Source organism: Siphateles boraxobius, unplaced genomic scaffold (genome assembly GCF_051911475.1).
Source record: "Siphateles boraxobius isolate OS27281-9 unplaced genomic scaffold, OSU_SipBor_1 49, whole genome shotgun sequence".
Lineage (NCBI taxonomy): Eukaryota > Metazoa > Chordata > Actinopteri > Cypriniformes > Leuciscidae > Siphateles > Siphateles boraxobius.
Genome location: NW_027509130.1, coordinates 2,421,912 through 2,442,349, shown reverse-complemented (window position 1 = coordinate 2,442,349; position 20,438 = coordinate 2,421,912). Strand labels below are relative to the sequence as shown.

Sequence of the window (20,438 nt, the reverse complement as noted above, 5' to 3'; positions counted from 1 at the left end):
TGTATCAAGCGTGAAATGGCTCATATCACTCACCTCCTCTTTTTCTGGTGTCGATACCTAGCTATCTGCGCTGCTGGCCATGTTCCCTACAGGTGAGGAAGCAAGGAAAAAATGCTGTTGACAGTGTAGCCTTGCTGTTAAGCTGAAGCACTAGAATGGAAAACGTCAGTGATTCCGGCTTGATTTTGATGCAAGATCCAATGAACTGCCATACAGTAGTGGCCAAAAGTGAGGAAAATGAAAATGGACAGATTAACCCTTTATTCAAATAGTAGGCTAAGTATTGTGTAGTTGTGCTTTGAGTTAAAGGGGTGGTAACATTTTTTCGAAGGCTTAATTTTGCTTGTGGGGTGCACTGTAATATGTGTTCATGCTTCGTTTTGAAAAAAAATTGCATTATTTATCATATATTTTACCTTTATTCTGCACTGCTCTGTCCCTCCTTGTAAAAAGGGTCTGATGGTTTCCGGGTTCTATGAGGCCAGTCCCTCAAATGCGCAATGGGCTCAGATTGGTTAGCTGGCCCAGTGTGTTGGGATTCGCTAACCGCCTAGTGCACATTTTTCGGAAACGTCACGCCCCTTAACTTTACCGGTATTTTGTGCTTTTGTGTATTAAAAACAATGGTGTCAATAAAACCAATTGGACCCAGAGAATGTTAGTGAAGATGATCAAGCAGAACCTGTTCAAGAACGGCTGTTAAACAACGTTTCAGAAAGGTTTGTTTTTTGTTGTTGTCTCATTACTTTTTAGATAACTTTACGCTGTTATTTAATTGTACTAATTAATATAGTATTACAAAAAATAAGCTTCATAAACAAGATTTTCATATAATCGTTCTGACAAATTATACTACAGTCCTCAAAGGGATTTCTTTGAGTAAAGACTGCGGATCTATAGTGATCGTTACTGATAGTATGGCACCGTTACTTTTGTATTTATAGAATGATTGTAGCCAAATATTTGTCGCCAAAACTATTAACCCAAAACGAACACTAAACATTGGCTTTACTAACGTTACAGTAGCCAAATCAAACACAGAACCATGTTTAGCATGCCTGTAGATAAACAAGCATGTAGATAAACAATACATAAAAGCTCTAATCAAAGAATAATTTACACTAATTCCAAGTTCGCTGTTGAGATAAAAAAAAAAAGTTTGTAACGTTAGGTGTTTGTCGGATAACGTTAAGTATGAATGAGCATTTAACGAACTGGTTTGCAGAGCCAAACAGCGTTGTCATTTGTTTCCTTCCTTGCTACATCATGCAATTAAAAATACAAACTATTACAGGAAAACACATCGACCAAAAATAAATCATACTTACAGGTTGTGGCCCGTAAACAAAAGCTTCTGTTCTTAAAGTTGGAACTGCTCCATCTTTTAGGACAAGCCGTTGTGCGAATCCTGCATTGAACTCGCGAAGATTGTGGAAGCTTTCCTCCGTACAATGTGCAGCACAGAGAGCAAGATTTGGGTAATAAATATGAGGGACGAGTTAAAAATAAATTTTAACCATTGATCGTTTTGACGGCATTGCGGCAACAACACTCCAGTCTATTATACCACAATAACTCTTCTCCAACGCAATATAATATGGCCTCGCCCTTATTTAGTATTCTCGGAGGAGGGGTTTATGTAAATATTGGGGTTAGTGATGTGAGCAACCCTGGAGGAATGTCGTGTAGTCCCTACGGGCCGTTTGCTGTAGTCCTTAGAAATTGATTTCTTTAAAAGCAAATATCTCCCTTTGCTTTGAACTTTGAGCGTTCTAACTTTGCAGATCTTGTTTATGCTCAAACAGCAACATTACACACTAGCTAAAGTTAGAAAAGTGAAATCGTGTTTTACCACCCCTTTAATTGTATATAATTGTATATTTGTGATAACACAATGAAACATGCCAAATTGTACAGACATAATTTTTATTAAAACATACATGTTGATCTGCTTTATCAATGCAGAAATGTTCTCCATAAACACCTGCATTTGCTGAGGCACCAACTTAATGAAAGTCAAGGGTCAAGAGCCAAACTAAAGCAAACACTGATAAGACGTCAACAGCTAAACCTCTGTTAATTCTCAATAAGAACTTCTGTAGATGTAACAGAAATAAAGTCAGTCTGGCTAGTAATAAGTGAAGCGGGTAATGCTGTTTGTGGAGTTGTTCAATCATTTCTTCAGAGTCAAGTCATCCTCATTTATATAGCGCTTTTAACAATGTAGATTGTTTCAAAGCAGCTTTACAGAGATAAAGATATAATTTAAGGTAACAGAGATGGGTTTGGTTTTATAGTGGCTCTTGAAAAATGTTTTTTCCAGCTAAAGTTAGTTTTGATTGATTCACTTCCGTCTAAATGATCATTTGTTATTAAATTAGGGGCCGCTAAGACGACACCATTCTCTCTAAACAGACTTTAAACGTGAACCTGTGATAGACGCTGATGGCGTTCACATGCGCATTAAGAATTGATTCTATAGTTGTGTGCAAGAACACAAACTACAACTACAGAGATTTAATGTCTACTTTTATCTTTAGTTAATCTAAGGCTGTGGCTGAAGAAAGTTGTAGTTTGTGTTCTTGTTCTTATTTGGAAGATTGAAGGAATGTTTCAGGAACATCATTCTAACCTTTAAATAAAATTATATTATCATTCAGGAAACTGTTCTTTTTATGTTCTTGGAATGTTACAAATCAACATTCCTCGAATGTTGAATTTTAAATCAAAATTAAAGCGACATTATGTCGTTTTTGCGTTTTTTGCTCTCCGGGTCCCCCTACAGTTGGGAAACGGTATTGTCTTCTACTACTGTTGTGAAATCTGTCATGGTAACATCAGGGGATACACCTGCATTTGTTGACAAGCCAATACCGTCTTGAGTTCTCGCGAGTTCTCACGTCTTTGGCAGACTGCCAGCGTTGCGTGTGAAATGTCTTCATCCCAGGTACATTGGCATATATTTTATCATGTCATATGAATATAATTTCATGTTTTTTTTTTTTTTTTTCAAACGTCAAAAGATCGCGTTGCTCACGTTTACAAGACAGCGTCATTATAGTACCCTATTGGCTACTGTTTTACATAACGGGTATGCTAATTCAATTAAATGTTTGTGTGGTAGGTAATAGCCATATATCGTCAATACTATAATATCAAGCTACCATAGATGAATCTGCAAATTTGAAAACCGATTTGCCTTATAGCCTGAGGCAAGACACTTTCTTGTCTTTATTTTTCCCGCTTCCTCTCGTTGTATTGACGGAAATGTCGAAAGTTCATAGGGAGAGGAAGCGGGAGCCGGTAAGAGGACTTTTCACGAGTGAAGATATTATTGCGCCAAGTCGAAGTGCTCAAAAGCACTTGTTATGGTATTCCGCCATACAATATAGTCATCAATTTTAAACGCTTAGAAAAGCGCAACGGTTCATTTTGTGTCACCAGCCCAGGTCAAGTTACACTACTCGAGTAACTGTGTTTACATAGGGAAAACGTGGAAGTGTTTGGTCGCTTCTCTGCTTGGCCCATATTTAATGCATGGGCTAAGCTAAGTGCTAACATAGTTTTGCGGCAATACAGAGCGATATAGTGCACGCACTGAGACGAGAGAGGTATGTATCAACTCGTCTTAGTTAAGGGAATAACATAGTTTAATAAGAAAAACTGGTGGAGTATCCCTTTAAAGATTATTTATTATAACCATTGTTATAATAAAGCCCAACTAGCATGTTAGTGTTTAACGTTACTAGTTACCAGATTGATAATTCGCTACTCGACTAGCATTGATTCATGAAGATAAATGGAGGACCAGATAGATTCCGTAACATGGCCAGGCCATGTTATTCAGCCTTTTACATTTCGTGCGGTAGTCAGCTCCCTGACTCCCTGATTTATTTATAAATTTATAAACACTTTATAGATGACTGACTGCTGCGCTTGTGACAGTGTGCATGTTACTGAAAGAACGAGCATAAAGAGAGAGAGAGCCGGTCGCGCACACACTCTCACCGTCTTCAAACTGTCTTGCTCTCCCTCCAATATTGATCCTCGTTCGGCCTTTTGATTTGTCACTCTCCCTTTTTCGTTTTTAGTCTCCTCTGACAAAACCTTTGCCTTCTTCCTTTAAGTTGTTGCTTCGGGCCATGACAACAACATGGGTATCAAACGCTAGTTGGGCTCTGACGTCAGAATTTGAGGAAGTTGGGTGTGGTGGGGGAAGTGACGAATGCCGTAAAGCAGTCGAATTTTGTAGTTTTTGTTGTGCCTGGGTTCCTACCCGAAACCCGTAGTTACATAGTGCCAGTAAAAGCGATACAGACACTGTCAGGCTATGGCAGATGTGCCATTCAATCTATTGTAAGTCGATGTACCATCTCAAGGGTCTTGGAAATATATTATGAAGGTTGAAAAACGACATAGTCCTGCTTTAAGTTTGAGGTACATTATACCTTTTATAACACGTTCCTCTAGAAAACTGGACATTATTTACGTTCCCAGAACCATTACTGAATATTTGGAGAAAGTTCTAATAACAAAAGTCTGTTAGCTGGGATTTTCCATCGGCCCACGTGCGGCACACAAAGAATGAAGGCCTTGGAATGGCCTAGATCTGGATTAAAGACAAGGGCCACACATGGCCTTAACTGGCCAGAGTCTTAGCCAATTACTAACCCAGGCCCTGCATTAGGCCTGAATGGGCTTTAGTGTTGGTACCAATTATTAGCGAACCAGAAGTGAACCAGAAACCCCAAAACTGAACCACAACTGAGCATTATCTGCACTGAAATAAAACATTTGTTAAAAAAGGTCAATGACTGCCAGCTACAGCTGCCAAACAAAAAACGTAAAATTAAATAGCAAAAAACACTTAAAGTAATTTACATTAAACCTTTTACAGAAAAACACTGTTTTTTACAAGTTTTACAAGTATATACATATCTACATGCATGAATTAATGTAACTATATATCACTGCTTCAGCAACTACACATTTACTGCCTCTTAAATAAAGCAACATGCAGCAAAACACCAATGCTAGTACTATACTAGTGCGACCAGGAAGTATACAGTAAAAGTGGCACCTAGATAACATGTCATCCTCTTTTCATCTTCAGGGACTGTTTGTGTTTGAAGCGCTCTGTCGAAAAGGTAAAAGAATGTATGAGAAACAAGTTTCTCAGTGTGCCGACCCGTGTCCGAGGTTTCTGACACCCAGAGACACACATGACTTGTACGTTTATTGTCTGGAGAGCTTGCACGCTCAGTTTTCGAGGGAGCTGTTTGAGTGCACTGTGGGCATTTCCCTTTAAGGACGCTCCACTCTCATTTGCCCATATTCTCGAGGGAAGAGGCACAAGCATCTGTGCCCTGTGGCTCGGGTCCCTAATGCCAAGGCAGAGAGAAGATCTAGGTAATGAGGGTCACAGATGGAGCATGCGGAAGAGTTTGAGAGAGGAGTGAATTTCTCGCATACTTCCACCACCGACGAGAGCACTCTGCTGGGCTAGGATGCAGCATCTAATGCATTCTCTATCTCAGCGGACAGCACCATGCCAGGAAGAGCAGAATATGGTGGTCGAGGGCGAACAAGACAAGTCATCTGAGCTCTCTTGACCTTCCTTCCCCGTGTATGAAGAGCTGTTAGGGGTTATGGAGCGCGCTTCAGGCAAGCTTCAGCTGTCTTGGGAGCACGCCAGGAAAGAGACCGCTCGCAGCAGGTTAGACGAGCGGTTCCTTTCCGGCCATAACTCTCCAGCTCCTGTGAGCCTTCCATTCCTTCCTGATCAGCATACAGAGATCACGAGGGTATGGAAGAAACCGTATTCAGCCTGCATCCACCAACAAAGGCATGCACATTATGCAAATGTCGAGGGGATGCAGGAGCATGGATATGTGGTGATGCCCCCAATCGATAGGACATTCGCAAACTACCTCGCGGGTGGGAAGGCATCGACATTGAAAGCACCGCCCCTGCCTACCAAGCCACTGTAGGACACCTCGTGCTTGAATGGCAGGGCATACATGGCAGCAAGTGAGGGCGGTGCTTCACTGAATACCATGGCAGTGCTTCAAGCTTACCAAGCCGATATGCTAAAGGTGTTGGAGAGACTCGCTCGGCTGCATTTAGATCATGTTTAGTGCGCCGATTCGAGTCTGCGCCCAGGCAGTCAAGGGGTCCTGGCCCGTCCCAGGTTGAGAACTGCAGACAGGACCAGAGGGCTAGCGTCGCCTCCCGGGCCCCTCCTCTTCCGCCTAATAGGTCAATAGAGGAATAGGTCAAGTAGAAGGCGCGGCCAGAGGAAAATAAAATTTCCTTCCCTCTGATGGTCTGCACATCGACTTTCTCATCTTCCTTTTTTTTCCTCGCCCTATGCCCTTCTTCCTCTTCAGGCGCTCAAAACATCAGGCCTGGGCCAATGATGAGTGTGCTGCATCATTTGGAACCCATCTATAGGCCCGGCGCCGGGCTCGGTAGTGAGTGCACCCTTTCAGGCTGTAAGAGTACGGCAGGCCTCTTTTACATTTAAGGCCTCCGATCTTTAAGTCACAAGTTGAGCTTTGCAGGTATCTTCACCACTGTGAAAGATTAAAGAGACCTATAGAAAGGAGAATGAGGGGATGTTTATTAAAAAAAGTATAACCTGTAGTGAGTAGCTTGGCCTCTTCTCAATTAGATAGTTATTTTTCGCTCACCTGAGCTCCACATAATTGATATGGCAAGTGTTCGGCCCTCTTAGGAGATTCTTTGATGAAGTATATGTGGTGCCCTGGTGGCCAGTATACAGTAGCTAGCACAAATGTCAAGTGCAAGTGGGATTTATCACTTATGCCATCACTTCAAACAAATTATATTTAAAACTAGAACTCTGATTAATACTAATGATTTTGCTATAAATTACAGAAACAACTTTCCCTTTTCCTTTTAGCCGAGGTTCTTTTTTATAAAAGGTACTCATTTAAGGTAATGCCAGAATTGACTGAATATACCATTCATTTTTCCCATTGATTTCTTGTTGTTTTACCCCAATAATTTTCTGTACTATTTATCTTAGTACTATATATGTTGTGGAAATACTGCAATGCCGACAATGACGCGAGTCATTGAGTTGACTTAATTGACTCGTTCACACACGCTTATAAGATTTATTTACAAATGCCACTTCTATACTAATTGTAGCTTTAGCATTATCCTACTACTGAAATGAAATATGGTCATTTAAATTTAAAATGCCCTTTAGAAAAGTTTCTTCACTACAAAATAATGTTCACTCACCTGCTTAAAGTGAAGAATGTACTTGTGAAAATATGTAAGGAGAGATTCATCAAATACACTTGATTCCAAATTTAATTACATTACAAATAAAGACATTTACAGCTGAATGTTGGTTCATCTGAATGATGCTCGTCTTTAGAGAAATACTCTCCATTCTCTTTCAGGTCCTTTAAAATGTAAAAATGGATTCTTTTTTCCCAATTTTAAAATTTGTGTGGACTTTAAAATAGAGATCCTATTAAAAAAACGAAATTGTCTTTGAAATCAAATTGGTTTAATACCTTAACTGTGCATTATCTGATGTTCATACTTTGATTTCTTCATCCGCCTCAGTGAAGCTGTATGGCGTCCTTGTGTGTCTAAAAGATGAAGCTCTCTGCCCCTCCTCTTCAGATCTTCCTCCTCCAAAGTGACGTGTTAGCATGGTAGCAGCCTGCTGGAAGTTCTTGGGCTCAATCCCAACGTCTGCTGTGATCGGACGCCTGATTAAAGCTTCAGTATCCGGCCCATTATGATCCATCTCAAACACAGAGCTCGGCTCCACCTCTTCCTCCCGACGGCTCGTAATGAGGCAACATGAGCTGTCAATCAACTCCAGAACCTCACTCATGAGGGAGGGGCCGAGGTCCACCGTGAAGGACGAGAGCGAATCAGATCGTGTCATGGAGACATCACTGTTCTCCGGTAGGGAACTCCGTCGACTGTCTTCACTGAGCAGTTCAGACGTTTCTGCAAAGCTTTGGTCCAGTCGTGATAAATGAGGCAGCGTGACGAAACCAGAACGAAGACCTGGAGGAGAGGAGAGGGAAATCAACATGTTTCAGCACATCTTTCACATTAGTTAAGCATGACAGGATGCAGAGATGCACTAAGATAATCAAGTATTGACTATTTACTTTCCTAAAGGGGTGGCATAATGCTCTTTTTACAAGATGTAAAATAAGTCTTTGATGTCCCCAGAGTGTGTATGTAAAGTTTTAGCTCAAAATACCCCACAGATATTTTTACATAGCATGTAAAAATCGTCACTTTTTGAGGGTGAACAAAAACACACCGTTTTTGTCTGTCCCTTTAAATGCAAATGAGCTTCTGCTCCCAGCACAGAGGGCGGAGCTTCAAAGGCTTGTTCTTGGCAGCTTTGATTACCTCACACAGACATGCACTGAACATTTAAAAAAAACGTTAGCCTTTTATTTTCAAACCAGAATATGGAGAGACTCAAGAAGAAGTGACAACATGTAGACAACATTTCAAGAAAAAAAAAAGAAATCAAGAAAATCAAGTCCTGTCCTACATTTTTTCCTCAAATGGGTTGTGAACAGCATTCAGCTCATATTAAGGAAGTTCTAAGAGGACATGCATTATTATTTTTCTTGTTATCAAGAAAATGTTTTTATGTGAGACAAGAGCTTTTGTTATGTGGAGATCGTGACAAAAAGGTGGAAAAACATAATAGCCTCTTATGGCTTCCATACATATTTCACCCTCCATATTTTGCCTCAAAGAAGTGTATTTTAGGACAGATTGTTTTGCATTGTGTTTATTTGTCATAATAGTATAATGCCTCATTTAAACCCCAAATTCTCATTCTGTATAACTAGTAGTCAACTCTAATATCCATATATAAAGGGGGTTAAAGTTTTTATTTTTCATTCATTCATTACATATATTCTTAATATAAATGCTTGAGTGAAAAGTTGTATTGAAAAAAACGAACATAAATTTGAGAATTAAGACAAATTTAAGTCCGTAGTTTTTCCTCTTTGTCGCCATCTCTGTTCGAAAGCTTACCGTTTTGAAACGACCTAAGGCAAGCGATAGTTTTGAACACTGGCTGGTTATGTACTTGCTCCAATTTATTTTGGATAATTTGTAACCTCAAAAAGTTATGGACTGCAGCTTTAAATCTACATCTTGAATGCAGTTAAAGTTAGTTTAGATAAAAGGGTCTGCCAAATGCATAAATGTAAAAATAATGTCTGCATATTTGTTTGTTGTCTATTTTAATGACAGCAGCACTGGAGCTAAATTAACAAAACCCGATGAACATGATCGATGACACTTCACTCTAAAAAAAAAAAAAGATGGTTCTTTAAGGGTTCTTTACACTAGAGTACATAAAACAACACAAAATAGAACTGTTTATAGTAACAGTTCTGTTTAGTGCTGTATCGTCCAGGAGAATCCTTTATATACTGAAATGTTTCTTTGTGTTAGAGTTTATGGTTCTTGATTCCCGCTTTTTGGTTTTTCAAATCTGTAACTGTCAAAGCCTCCTCATTACTGATTTTCTGGAGCTCAGATCTACAGTTACTACACAGACTGTCAACACACTCTCAACAGGTAAATGATTTCTTTCTTAAAATGTCTATAAATTATAACTTTAACAATTTTAACAATCATTTCCTAAAAATCATGTCTTTTTTGATTTTTTTAATTATGACTTTATGCCTAAACATACCAAAAAACATTAAAGCTATACCATGACTTTATATTACTTTTTCCTTTTAACATGGTAAAGGGCTCATAGTATACTGTCCATTTTTTTCTAATTTTGGTCTTCATGAACATAATTGTTTTTACATAATCAAATGGAAGAGACACAATGTAACTCTAAACTCAATTGTGTATTTCAGATGCTGTCACGTATCATAACCTCATCATCTGCAGAGAGAAACTGCCACTCAGAATACTTCACTGAAACAGATATTTCACTGGAACTTGGTCTTCATTACATCTATATCGTGTTCAATGGCAATTGTTATTTATTACTGTATTCAGCTAACCTCTGTTATTAACTTATGTCATTTTTGCTACAATTTTCCATGTCAATAAAAAATAAAAGTACCTAATTGACACAACATGCTTTTTTTTATGTAAACCCAAATAGAGGCAACAAGATTTAAGACCAGGCAGATAGAGGGCTAAAAAACAATATTAATAAATATTTTATAAAAACGAAAAAAAATAGTAATAATAGTAATATTAATAATGTGAAGATACTAATAGCCTATACTAATATTAATGAAAATAAATATAATTGAAAAGGTTATTTATAAGACCATTAAGGTCCTTTATAGCATGTTCAAAGCATGGTTCTTTATGGAACCTTATAAAAAGGGTTCTATTTAGCACCAAAAATGGTTCTGCCATAGTTACATGCTGAAGAACCCTAATTTGGTGCTGTTTAGAACCATTTTTCTTAAGAGTGTAGTTTAATTACATTACAATAAATGTAAGTAGCAACTCTTACAATATTGTCGCAATATTTAATATGTCCAGAAGGCGGCAGCATGAGGTCTTTGTGTTGTGTGTGTGTTATATTTAGTGGTCTTTATGTCAGTCTTTGAGGATTTTGGATTTCCCAGAATGAGGGAAATTCCAGAATTCCTGAGACATGAAACACACTCCATTGAAAACAGCACTGCACTCTTCTTCAGTCCCACCATCAATTGTGTGAGTTTCTGCTTCATTTAATGCAGGTGTGTGTGTCGGTGTGTATGTTCAACTGGCATCTTTTAAGATACCGTTTCATGTTAAAAATAGCTTAACTGTTGACATGCAGTTTTGTTCATTTCCACTGCAGCGTTCAGTACAGACTCGATTACAAAAGTACCAAAACTATGACTAAAACTTTGACACAATATTTTCTTGGCTTCCATAGACTTCCATAGTAATTTTTTTGCCACCGTGTTGGCTCTGCCCACAAAAAAAATGTTTTCGGTGTTTGCAAACACTCAAATGGTCTATAGCTGTGCCCGAAATCGCATACTGTCTTGAGTTTTTGACAAGGAACCAAAAAAAAAGTATGTTCTATATAGTACAGGTCCTTCTCAAAAAATTAGCATATTGTGATAAAGTTAATTATTTTCCATAATGTAATGATAAAAATTAAACTTTCATATATTTTAGATTCATTGCACACCAACTGAAATATTACAGGTCTTTTATTGTTTTAATACTGATGATTTTGGCATACAGCTCATTAAACCCAAAATTCCTGTCTCAAAAAATTAGCATATCATGAAAAGGGTCTCTAAACGAGCTATTAACCTAATCATCTGAATCAACTAATTAACTCTAAACACCTGCAAAAGATTCCTGAGGCTTTTAAAAACTCCCAGCCTGTTTCATTACTAAAAAAATTTGCATATTTCATCCGACCAATAAAAGAAGTGTTTTTTTTATTACAAAAAAAGTCAACCTTCAAATAATTGCTCAGTTATGCACTCAATACTTGGTCGGGAATCCTTTTGCAGAAATGACTGCTTCAATGCGGCGTGGCATGGAGGCAATCAGCCTGTGGCACTGCTGAGGTGTTATGGACGCCCAGGATGCTTCGATAGCGGCCTTAAGCTCATCCAGAGTGTTGGGTCTTGCGTCTCTTAACTTTCTCTTCACAATATCCCACAGATTCTCTATGGGGTTCAGGTCAGGAGAGCTGGCAGGCCAATTGAGCACAGTAATACCATGGTCAGTAAACCATTTACCAGTGGTTTTGGCACTGTGAGCAGGTGCCAGGTCGTGCTGAAAAATGAAATCTTCATCTCCATAAAGCATGAAGTGCTCCAAAATCTCCTGATAGCTAGCTGCATTGACCCTGCCCTTGATAAAACACAGTGGACCAACACCAGCAGTTGACATCGCACCCCAGACCATCACTGACTGTGGGTACTTGACACTGGACTTTAGGCATTTTGGCATTTCCTTCTCCCCAGTCTTCCTCCAGACTCTGGCACCTTGATTTCCGAATGACTTGCAAAATTTGCTTTCATCCGAAAAAAGTACTTTGGACCACTGAGCAACAGTCCAGTGCTGCTTCTCTGTAGCCCAGGTCAGGCGCTTCTGCCGCTGTTTCTGGTTCAAAAGTGGCTTGACCTGGGGATTGCGGCACTTGTAGCCCATTTCCTGCACACGCCTGTGCACGGTGGCTCTGGATGTTTCTACTCCAGACTCAGTCCACTGCTTCCGCAGGTCCCCAAGGTCTGGAATCGGTCCTTCTCCACAATCTTCCTCAGGGTCCCGTCACCTCTTCTCGTTGTGCAGCGTTTTTTGCCACACTTTTTCCTTCCCACAGACTTCCCACTGAGGTGCCTTGATACGGCACTCTGGGAACAGCCTATTTGTACAGAAATTTCTTTCTGTGTCTTACCCTCTTGCTTGAGGGTGTCAATGATGGCCTTCTGGACAGCAGTCAGGTCGGCATTCTTACCCATGATTGCAGTTTTGAGTAATGAAACAGGCTGGGAGTTTTTAAAAGCCTCAGGAATCTTTTGCAGGTGTTTAGAGGTAATTAGTTGATTCAGATGATTAGGTTAATAGCTCGTTTAGAGACCCTTTTCATGATATGCTAATTTTTTGAGATAGGAATTTTGGGTTTTCATGAGCTGTATGCCAAAATCATCAGTATTAAAACAATAAAAGACCTGAAATATTTCAGTTGGTGTGCAATGAATCTAAAATATATGAAAGTTTAATTTTTATCATTACATTATGGAAAATAATGAACTTTATCGAAATATGCAAATTTTTTGAGAAGGACCTGTATGTATGTAAACTGGATGAACATCTGCCATAATATTGTAGGACAAATCACGTCTGAATCCAATGATTTTGTCACACACCTTCATCTGATTGATTTTTGAAGACAACATATCCTTTGTTGTCTTTGATATCCCACAATCCTGTGTTCCATTCCCTGACAATTGAGCTAAAAAAAAATAGGCCTAGTTGAATAGCTAAAAGTTGCGGTCAGTTGGTGGTCAGTTTGTGTGTAAATGTATGTTTTTCCACTTTGTATGTAATTTCTAGATAGAAATTAGTATTGTAGAATGCTAATTAAATATTTGCTTAGTTATCACTAAAGCGCTCTTTACTTTGCTGTAGATCATTAAACCGTTATGCACCCTTTCGCAGTTTCGTGAGGTACCCTTGTGGGAAAACCTGCAAAGTCATTGCCTGATAAGACAGCGAGGCAACAAGTCAGTATTTAGACACAGCCACTGCCATTCTTGCCCCATGGCCTCATGGGATAGTGTCCATCAAATGCGCATTTCAGAATCTTGGTAAAAGTACACTAAATGCTAAGTTTTTTCAATCCAAATTTGGGTCAAATATGGAGAAACTCAACCATTGGGTTAAAAAGTAACCCAATGGTTGGGTTTGCTCATATTTTACCCAAATTTGGGTTGAAACAACAGTAAGACACATAAGTACTGGTACTTTTCGTCTACTGTTTTATGAATACTACGAATTCAGACACTAATTTCACATATTGGTTTTTGTATACTATATAGCCTGGAAGAAGGCATATTCAGACCAAGTGGCCCAACCTTCCTGCCTCTCTCTTAAAACCAACACGGAAGTGTGACTTACGCCCGTTTCACACATACTCCGTGTGCGGTGCGTATTTTTTACATACCCATGTTAACAGGTTAGAGCTTTCACACTGCACGCAGGTGCGGTCCGGCGATCCGTTCCAGGTGCGGTGCGTATACAGCAGTGCAGAGATCGTTTCTGCACCGAGTCTATTTTTGCTGTGCTGCACCGCACTCAATTAAAGTGGCGGCGTATTGTTCACATTAAAATAGACATAGATTGACAAGAAACTGTAATAATGTCATCATATATGCATAATTACAGTTAATGTGTTCTACTAAATTACAGGGTCAAGAAAAACAAAAATACCATCATATATGATTTTTTTTTCCCTCAAAAAAATACATGATATATATTTTGGGGAGGGGATCGGGGGAAACTACATCTAAAACAAAGAATCACGATGATTAAAATAAATTTTCATACTGTTTCAATGTCTTAAACAATGTCAAAGTTAACGTTTGGATTTAAAATCAAAATGACTTATATGGAAGTAAAATAATGTCAAATGTTTTTGAAATAAAAAGCCTGTTGAATTGCACTACTTGGAAAAAAAATAGGCATTGCATTAACCATGCTTGCAATTTAATGCATTGTATTTTTAGGGCTTGCATTTTTATGGGCTGAAATTCAACATGGTTGAATATTTAAGCTGTGAATATTTCAATTAAAAACATTTCAAACACATTTTCATTATTAAAAATTCAATAATCCATATTCACCCTTCATATTTCATTTCCAAAATATTCAAACTGTTTAAAAATACAACCTATAATTTTCAACAGGCAATTTTCGGTCCATTTTATTTCGCTTTGCAAATTCAGTGGTTCAAATTCGACAGTAAATTCAACATTGACGTCCAGGAACTGCAGGAAAAGCAGAAGATTGCCGAGCATACTCTCCATCTGCTGTTAGTCGACCTCACCAGCAGGGGGTGCAAGCTCTTGTTGTTGACGAAGACCAGCAAAATTAGAGCAAGTCATTCATTCATAAAACTCATTTACAGCAATGTAAGTTTATTTGTGATTATTATGACGGCTGTTTTTGTTAAATTCGGTGCCTTCGGTTACTTTTCCTGTGTAGCCTACATGCATATTTCTCTACCGTGAACGAGATCATAATGTTATTCCCCGATGCGGATATACAGATCCAATGTTACATTTTTGAGGTTGACATATATTTCTCTTGGTTGTTTAGTTGCCTTAACTTTACATTGTGGCGATGTGCTGCATGCAGGCTATTAGGGTTTCCCTCAATACTTCAGGATTCCCCTGCTGGACCTGTACAACGCTTAACGTAGCTTAATGGACTAGTGATGTAAAAGTCCAACCTCACAGGCAAGCAGAAGAACTCAGAATAACGCGCACAGCTGAGCGTTTCCCAGTGATAGACTGGCATAAAGATGGCCTGATGTTGGACATTCGCATATTTAGGGACCGTCGCTAAAGTTTATACGACTTTGGTATACACGTTTCTAACTTCAATAGCATTTGAATAGAACGACTTACAGTCATAAAACCAACTGTAAAGTGTTCATATAGTGTCAGGCATAATGTGCACCCTTTGGATTTTTGATATTTATTCAAATAAATTTAAGTTTGCTATTGAAGTTAGAAACGTTCATGCCAATGTTGTATGCAACTTTAGAGACGGTCCCTAAATTCGCGAATGTCCAATGTCAAGCAAATTTTACATTTAGTCATTTAGCAGACGCTTTTATCCAAAGCGATTTACAGTTAAACTAACAATAGGACAACAATATGCAAGTGCTATGATCCCAGTTTAAGCTAATGCAATACACGTAGGCATTTTAGGACTTTAGGACTTTCTATATATATATATATATATATATATAGAGAGAGAGAGAGAGAGAGAGAGAGAGAGAGAGAGAGAGAGAGAGGGAATAGAATAGAATAGAAAGTGTTAGTATTAATTGATCAAGTGTTGATTTTATGCCAGTATATCACGAAACACTCAGCATGAAACTTTGCGCTTAAAGTTTACAATCTGAGTCCATCTTCTTGCCCGCGCATATATAGTAGCCTACAGCCTACATCCCCAATAAGGTGCAAGATTGGTCTTTCATATCACTGTATGTGTTAAGCGTTTTGTCTCAACGGAAAGGGAATACTTGAGTATGAGGTATTGAGGGAAACCGATTATAATCCTGTTCATGGTAGAGAAAGCTGATGACGTGTAGAATACACAGGGAAAGTAACAATGAAGTTATTGAATGAAACATAAAGACAGCTTTTGTGTGTTTATCATCTTTTCCGCGTATACTGTCTGTCACAGATAATCATTTCCATTTTATGAATGAATGTCTTCGTCAACAACAAGCGCTTTTGCACCATCTGACGGTGAGGTAGACTAACAGCAGATGGAGAGTATGCTCGGCAATCTACTGCTTTTCCTGCAGTTCCTGGACGTCAATGTTGAATTTACTGTCGAATTTGAACCACTGAATTTGTGGAAGCGAATTTGCAAAGCGAAATAAAATGGACTGAAAATTGCCTGTTGAATATTATAGTTTGTATTTTTAAACAGTTTGAATATTTTGGAAATGAAATATGAAGGATGAATATGGATTTTTGAATTTTTAATAATGAAAATGTGTTTGTAATGTTTTTAATTGAAATATTCACAGCTTAAATATTCAACCATGTTGAATTTCAGCCCATTAAAAATGCAAGCCCTAAAAATACAATGCATTAAAATGCAAGCATGGTTAATGCAATGCCTATTTTTTTTCAAGTAGGGCAATTCAACAGGCTTTTTATTTCAAAAACATTTGACATTATTTTACTTCCATATACTTAGCCATTTTTGATTTTGTGGCACACAGAAACTGCGGATCGGTAGCGCACTGCAAACGCAGCATATGTGGAAGCACTATAGTGCGTGCTGCTCCTGTACCGTATACGCACCGAAACACATACGCATTGCACACGGACTATGTGTGAAACGGGCGTTAAACTGCAATTCATCGACTGGCCACTAGAGACAGGCTGCAGAAGAGAGTCTATCCCATAGACCCCCATGTTAAAATGCCCAACTTTACAACAGATAAAAATGTGTTGACAGCCTGGTGCAAAAAGTGGTTTTGGTCTATATAGCTAATTTTGCCCTTCATGACAACTGTGAGGGGGTGAATTTTTTATAACTCATCCGTTTAAATTATATCAAGCCTTACACCGTGTCCTAACCAGACACGATGCGAAAAGATTCCAGCGACAAATAATTTGTCTGTCCACACTAGACGCAACGTGACTGCAAGATGCGTCAAAATCAATCAGAACAGCGTGTGGGCGGAGTCTCGGGGCAAGTGCACAGCACCAGAGAGTAATCTTGACACACTCGCAAGAAAATGGATAAGTACATAATCAAATTCACTAATATCACACCATTTAAAGGGTAACTAAACACTAAAACAACTTTTTTTTAGTTAATGATCTGTAAGAATGGAGCTTCATAAATGCTGTTACTTGATTCCAGTAAATTGTTTGACATTTGGGTTTAAAGTGTTTTAATTCTACAATATATGGTATAAAAACGAGTGCTGCCCTCTTCAGGTTGAACGGTGGCTACTGCAGTTGTATTTTCCTATTGGATGTTTGCGGTGGTTCGTGACGCAGCGGTTGTTGGTGACGTAGGCAGGTTCCATACAAAGAGATGCATCTCAGGTGCACGCCCCCCTCCGCTGGGCTCTGCCCACTTTTCCAGCATTTTTCAAATATTGCCAGTGGGTGGAGTCAGGCTCTGACCAGGGGTTTAGTTACCCTTTAAACATTATTAAAATAAAAATACATAGGCTACTGAGTTACTAATTCAATCTTTGTTTGAATGTTGTTGTTTCCAGTTGTTTAATTTCAAGATCTGAGGTGAATTATCCATTCTTGTTTTTACAGCTGCAAAGCTGGGAGCACTAAATGATATTCAAAGTCATATTACATGCTTTTAACATTAAATAAAGCACATAAACAGTACCTGGGATTATAATTGCCACACTTTGTGTTTGTTGTTCCAGCGCGACGCCGACATCGCATAAAAATAGAAACCGTTTCTAAAATACAATCGACGAGTGTCGCCGTTGTGGCTGGTTAGGACAAAAACTCTGATTAACATGGAAAATAAACCTTTTATCCTGTGTCGCGGCATCGGGTGTATTTAGGACATGGTGTTAAATTTCTGCATAATTAGGGCGTGGCCACTTGAGTGACAGGTGGATTGCCGCTGATGTCACTACTAGCCATTTGTCTGCTGTCTGTTAGCGTCACGTCTCCTCAGCTAATCCTCCTCACTGCCCATTTTCAGTTATCCGGGAGTGACGCGCTGCCAAGATGGCGACGGCCTGCTCCGCCCACTTTCGGCTTTAAAATGCTCTTCAGAAACCTACGGGTGACGTCACGGACACTACATCCATATTTTTTTACAGTATATGATTCGGACGCATCACTAGACAAAACTACAGTGGTGTTTGATATGTTTGGTGCCAGGGTTCGTACCGTATTGACAGAGCGGCTCGTCCGGCGAGCTGGTGGAGGTGGGCAGCAGCGCCCTCATCAGGCCATCGGTGGTCATGTTCAGCTGAGGCAGCGAGATGGCGTTTTTAATGATGGGCGAGATGGGTGGCGGGGGGGACGAGAAGTCACGTGACCCTCCTCTCAGCCGGGGCATGGGGGGTTTCCGTACGTGCTGTAGAGTTCGCGACAAAAAACGTGTTGTTTTGGAGCCAGGGGGCGAATCTGGGTAACTATCGTTGTTAGCCGATCCGCCGTAGTTGCTCAGGAACGAAGTGTCACCGAAGACGTCGCCACCGCGGCCCACGTGCATCGTGTGCCGGAAGTCTCCGAGCGGCGGGCTGATCATGTCCACCGACAGCTCGCTCTTAAACCGCCGTTTGACGTGAGACGTGGACACCAGGCCTTTGATCGCCGGCAGCTTTCCCAGACTCATGACGAGAAATATGAGATTTATATGATCCTTAAAGAAGATCCAAAATGACTGTCAAAAATATAGCAAACTGTTGATGATGATGTGCTCCTCAAATATTAACAGACGTTGGACGTACTGTAAATGCAGCATAAGTATTAAATTAATTCCCCAAAAAGTGGTGGAAAGATGGAAGGTGTCTAAAAAAAATGGCCAATCAAATATTTACAGATAAATTAAGCATAATAGAGGATAAACTAATGTCAAATAATCCCCAAAACAGATCCAGAGAGAGAGAATGTTTTATGAAGCTATAAAATACCCAGATAAACAAAGATCGAGTGCTAAATTAATGTTGAATTATCGTTAAAACAGATCAAGAGAGATAAAAATTGTGGTGAAGCATGTAAAAAAAAAAAAAAATGCTTAAAACTAGTTTTATAAAGCTATAAAATACCCAGATCAACGAAGCTCAATAAATGCTAAAATAATGTTGAATAATCCTTAAAAAAGATCCAGAGAGAGAAAAAATGTATCAGAAAAATACTACGAAAAATGCCTAATTCTAGTTCTATGAAGATCTATTACCAAGATAAAATAATGCTATATTAATATTAAGACAGATTTAAAAAAGAGAAAAAATACAAAAAATACAAAAAAATTCTAGTGATAGTTGAAGGAATCAATAAAATACCTGAATAAATCCAGATGAATAAACAAAAAAATAATGTGAAATAATTATTAATAAGATATAATAAGAATAAGAAAATAATTTGTCAAAAAATATCAGAAAATGCTAAAATAAATTTCCGAATGCTATAAGCTTAAATGTAAACATAAATCCATTAATTAAACAAAACAGCAGTTTAGGTTAATTTAAGTGTTTTTTCAGATTCAAACTTCTAGATGTGCAACAAAAAACACAACAACTCTGTTTGATTATAATATGAAAATGTTCAAAAAAATGTCAGCTGTGACAAACTCTCAGCTGCTCTGATACGAGTGCCATCTAGATACTGATGACATCACATCTACTAATAAATACGAACTCCAAATTCAACAGTGTTCATAGAGACACGCATTCATCCTGTACTGTACGAGCGCCATCAGTCCGTGAGCCGCGGCTCATCCCGACCCGGAGTTTAAAAATAACCTGGTAAAGAAAAGTCTAATAGGATTTACCAAGAGTTTAAACACCTTCCAGTGAGCACGAAACCCTGCACTCTCTCTGATAAAGGAAAAAAACACCTTTCTTGCACAAAACGTCTTCAAAAATGTCTTTAAAAAACACCAAACAGCTTTTAGAGACACCTTCAGATTTCACAACGACTTCCAAACATCCGTTTCTTCACCTCTTATATCTCTATTTGAACACACACACATGCACTGGTCGCTGTTTTTACAAAGATTTGGCTTTCCGTTAGATTTGTGACTTCCAGCACCGTGCTTTTCCTTCAGTCCCGGCACATCTGTCTTCCACTGTCGCTCTGATCCGATGTTTTAGTGTTCATGAATCCCACCGCAGGCCTTTCGGTGTCCCCGAATCCCCCAAAACACCCGGTCGAAAGCGCATCAGGCGTGCGTGTGATCCGCTGTGTTTTGTCTGTGGCTCCAGAGGAGTCTGAGCGGCTGGGATTGGCCCGGATTAGCGGGATTATTAGTCCTCACTCTTTCTCTCTCTCTGTCACTCCTCTTATTCTTTCTCTCGCCGGACTGTCTCAATCCATTTAGCCGCCCGTCAGTCAGTATTTTCTTTTCACACCGTGACACGAGTCCTGAGAAAGAGAAAGATAGAGAGTCAAAAAACAGACGGCTAGAGTGATATCGTGTGTTCTGTTAAACAAGCATCTTTATTC

The 20,438-nt window shown here is 39.1% G+C and overlaps 1 protein-coding gene across 1 annotated transcript; it reads right to left on the bottom strand.

Annotated features, from left to right (window-relative positions):
• Positions 1-7,326: 7,326 nt before the first annotated feature.
• On the bottom strand, positions 7,327-19,967 carry cdc42ep1b (CDC42 effector protein (Rho GTPase binding) 1b). Its single transcript, XM_077202487.1, has 2 exons — positions 18,156-19,967; positions 7,327-8,061 (listed from the first exon to the last, which is right to left on the bottom strand). Exons 1-2 carry the CDS (start codon positions 18,604-18,606, stop codon positions 7,577-7,579), a joined length of 936 nt encoding a protein of 311 aa, XP_077058602.1. The 5' UTR covers positions 18,607-19,967; the 3' UTR covers positions 7,327-7,576.
• Positions 19,968-20,438: the final 471 nt, after the last annotated feature.

Bases quoted from the DNA above. Each gene is read 5' to 3' on its own strand.
- cdc42ep1b (XM_077202487.1), bottom strand. From the start codon at position 18,606: ATGAGTCTGGGAAAGCTGCCGGCGATCAAAGGCCTGGTGTCCACGTCT. The intron at 8,062-18,155 runs GTACGAACCCTG...CCTCTCCTCCAG, and splicing joins CGAGCCGCTCTGTCAATACG to GTCTTCGTTCTGGTTTCGTC.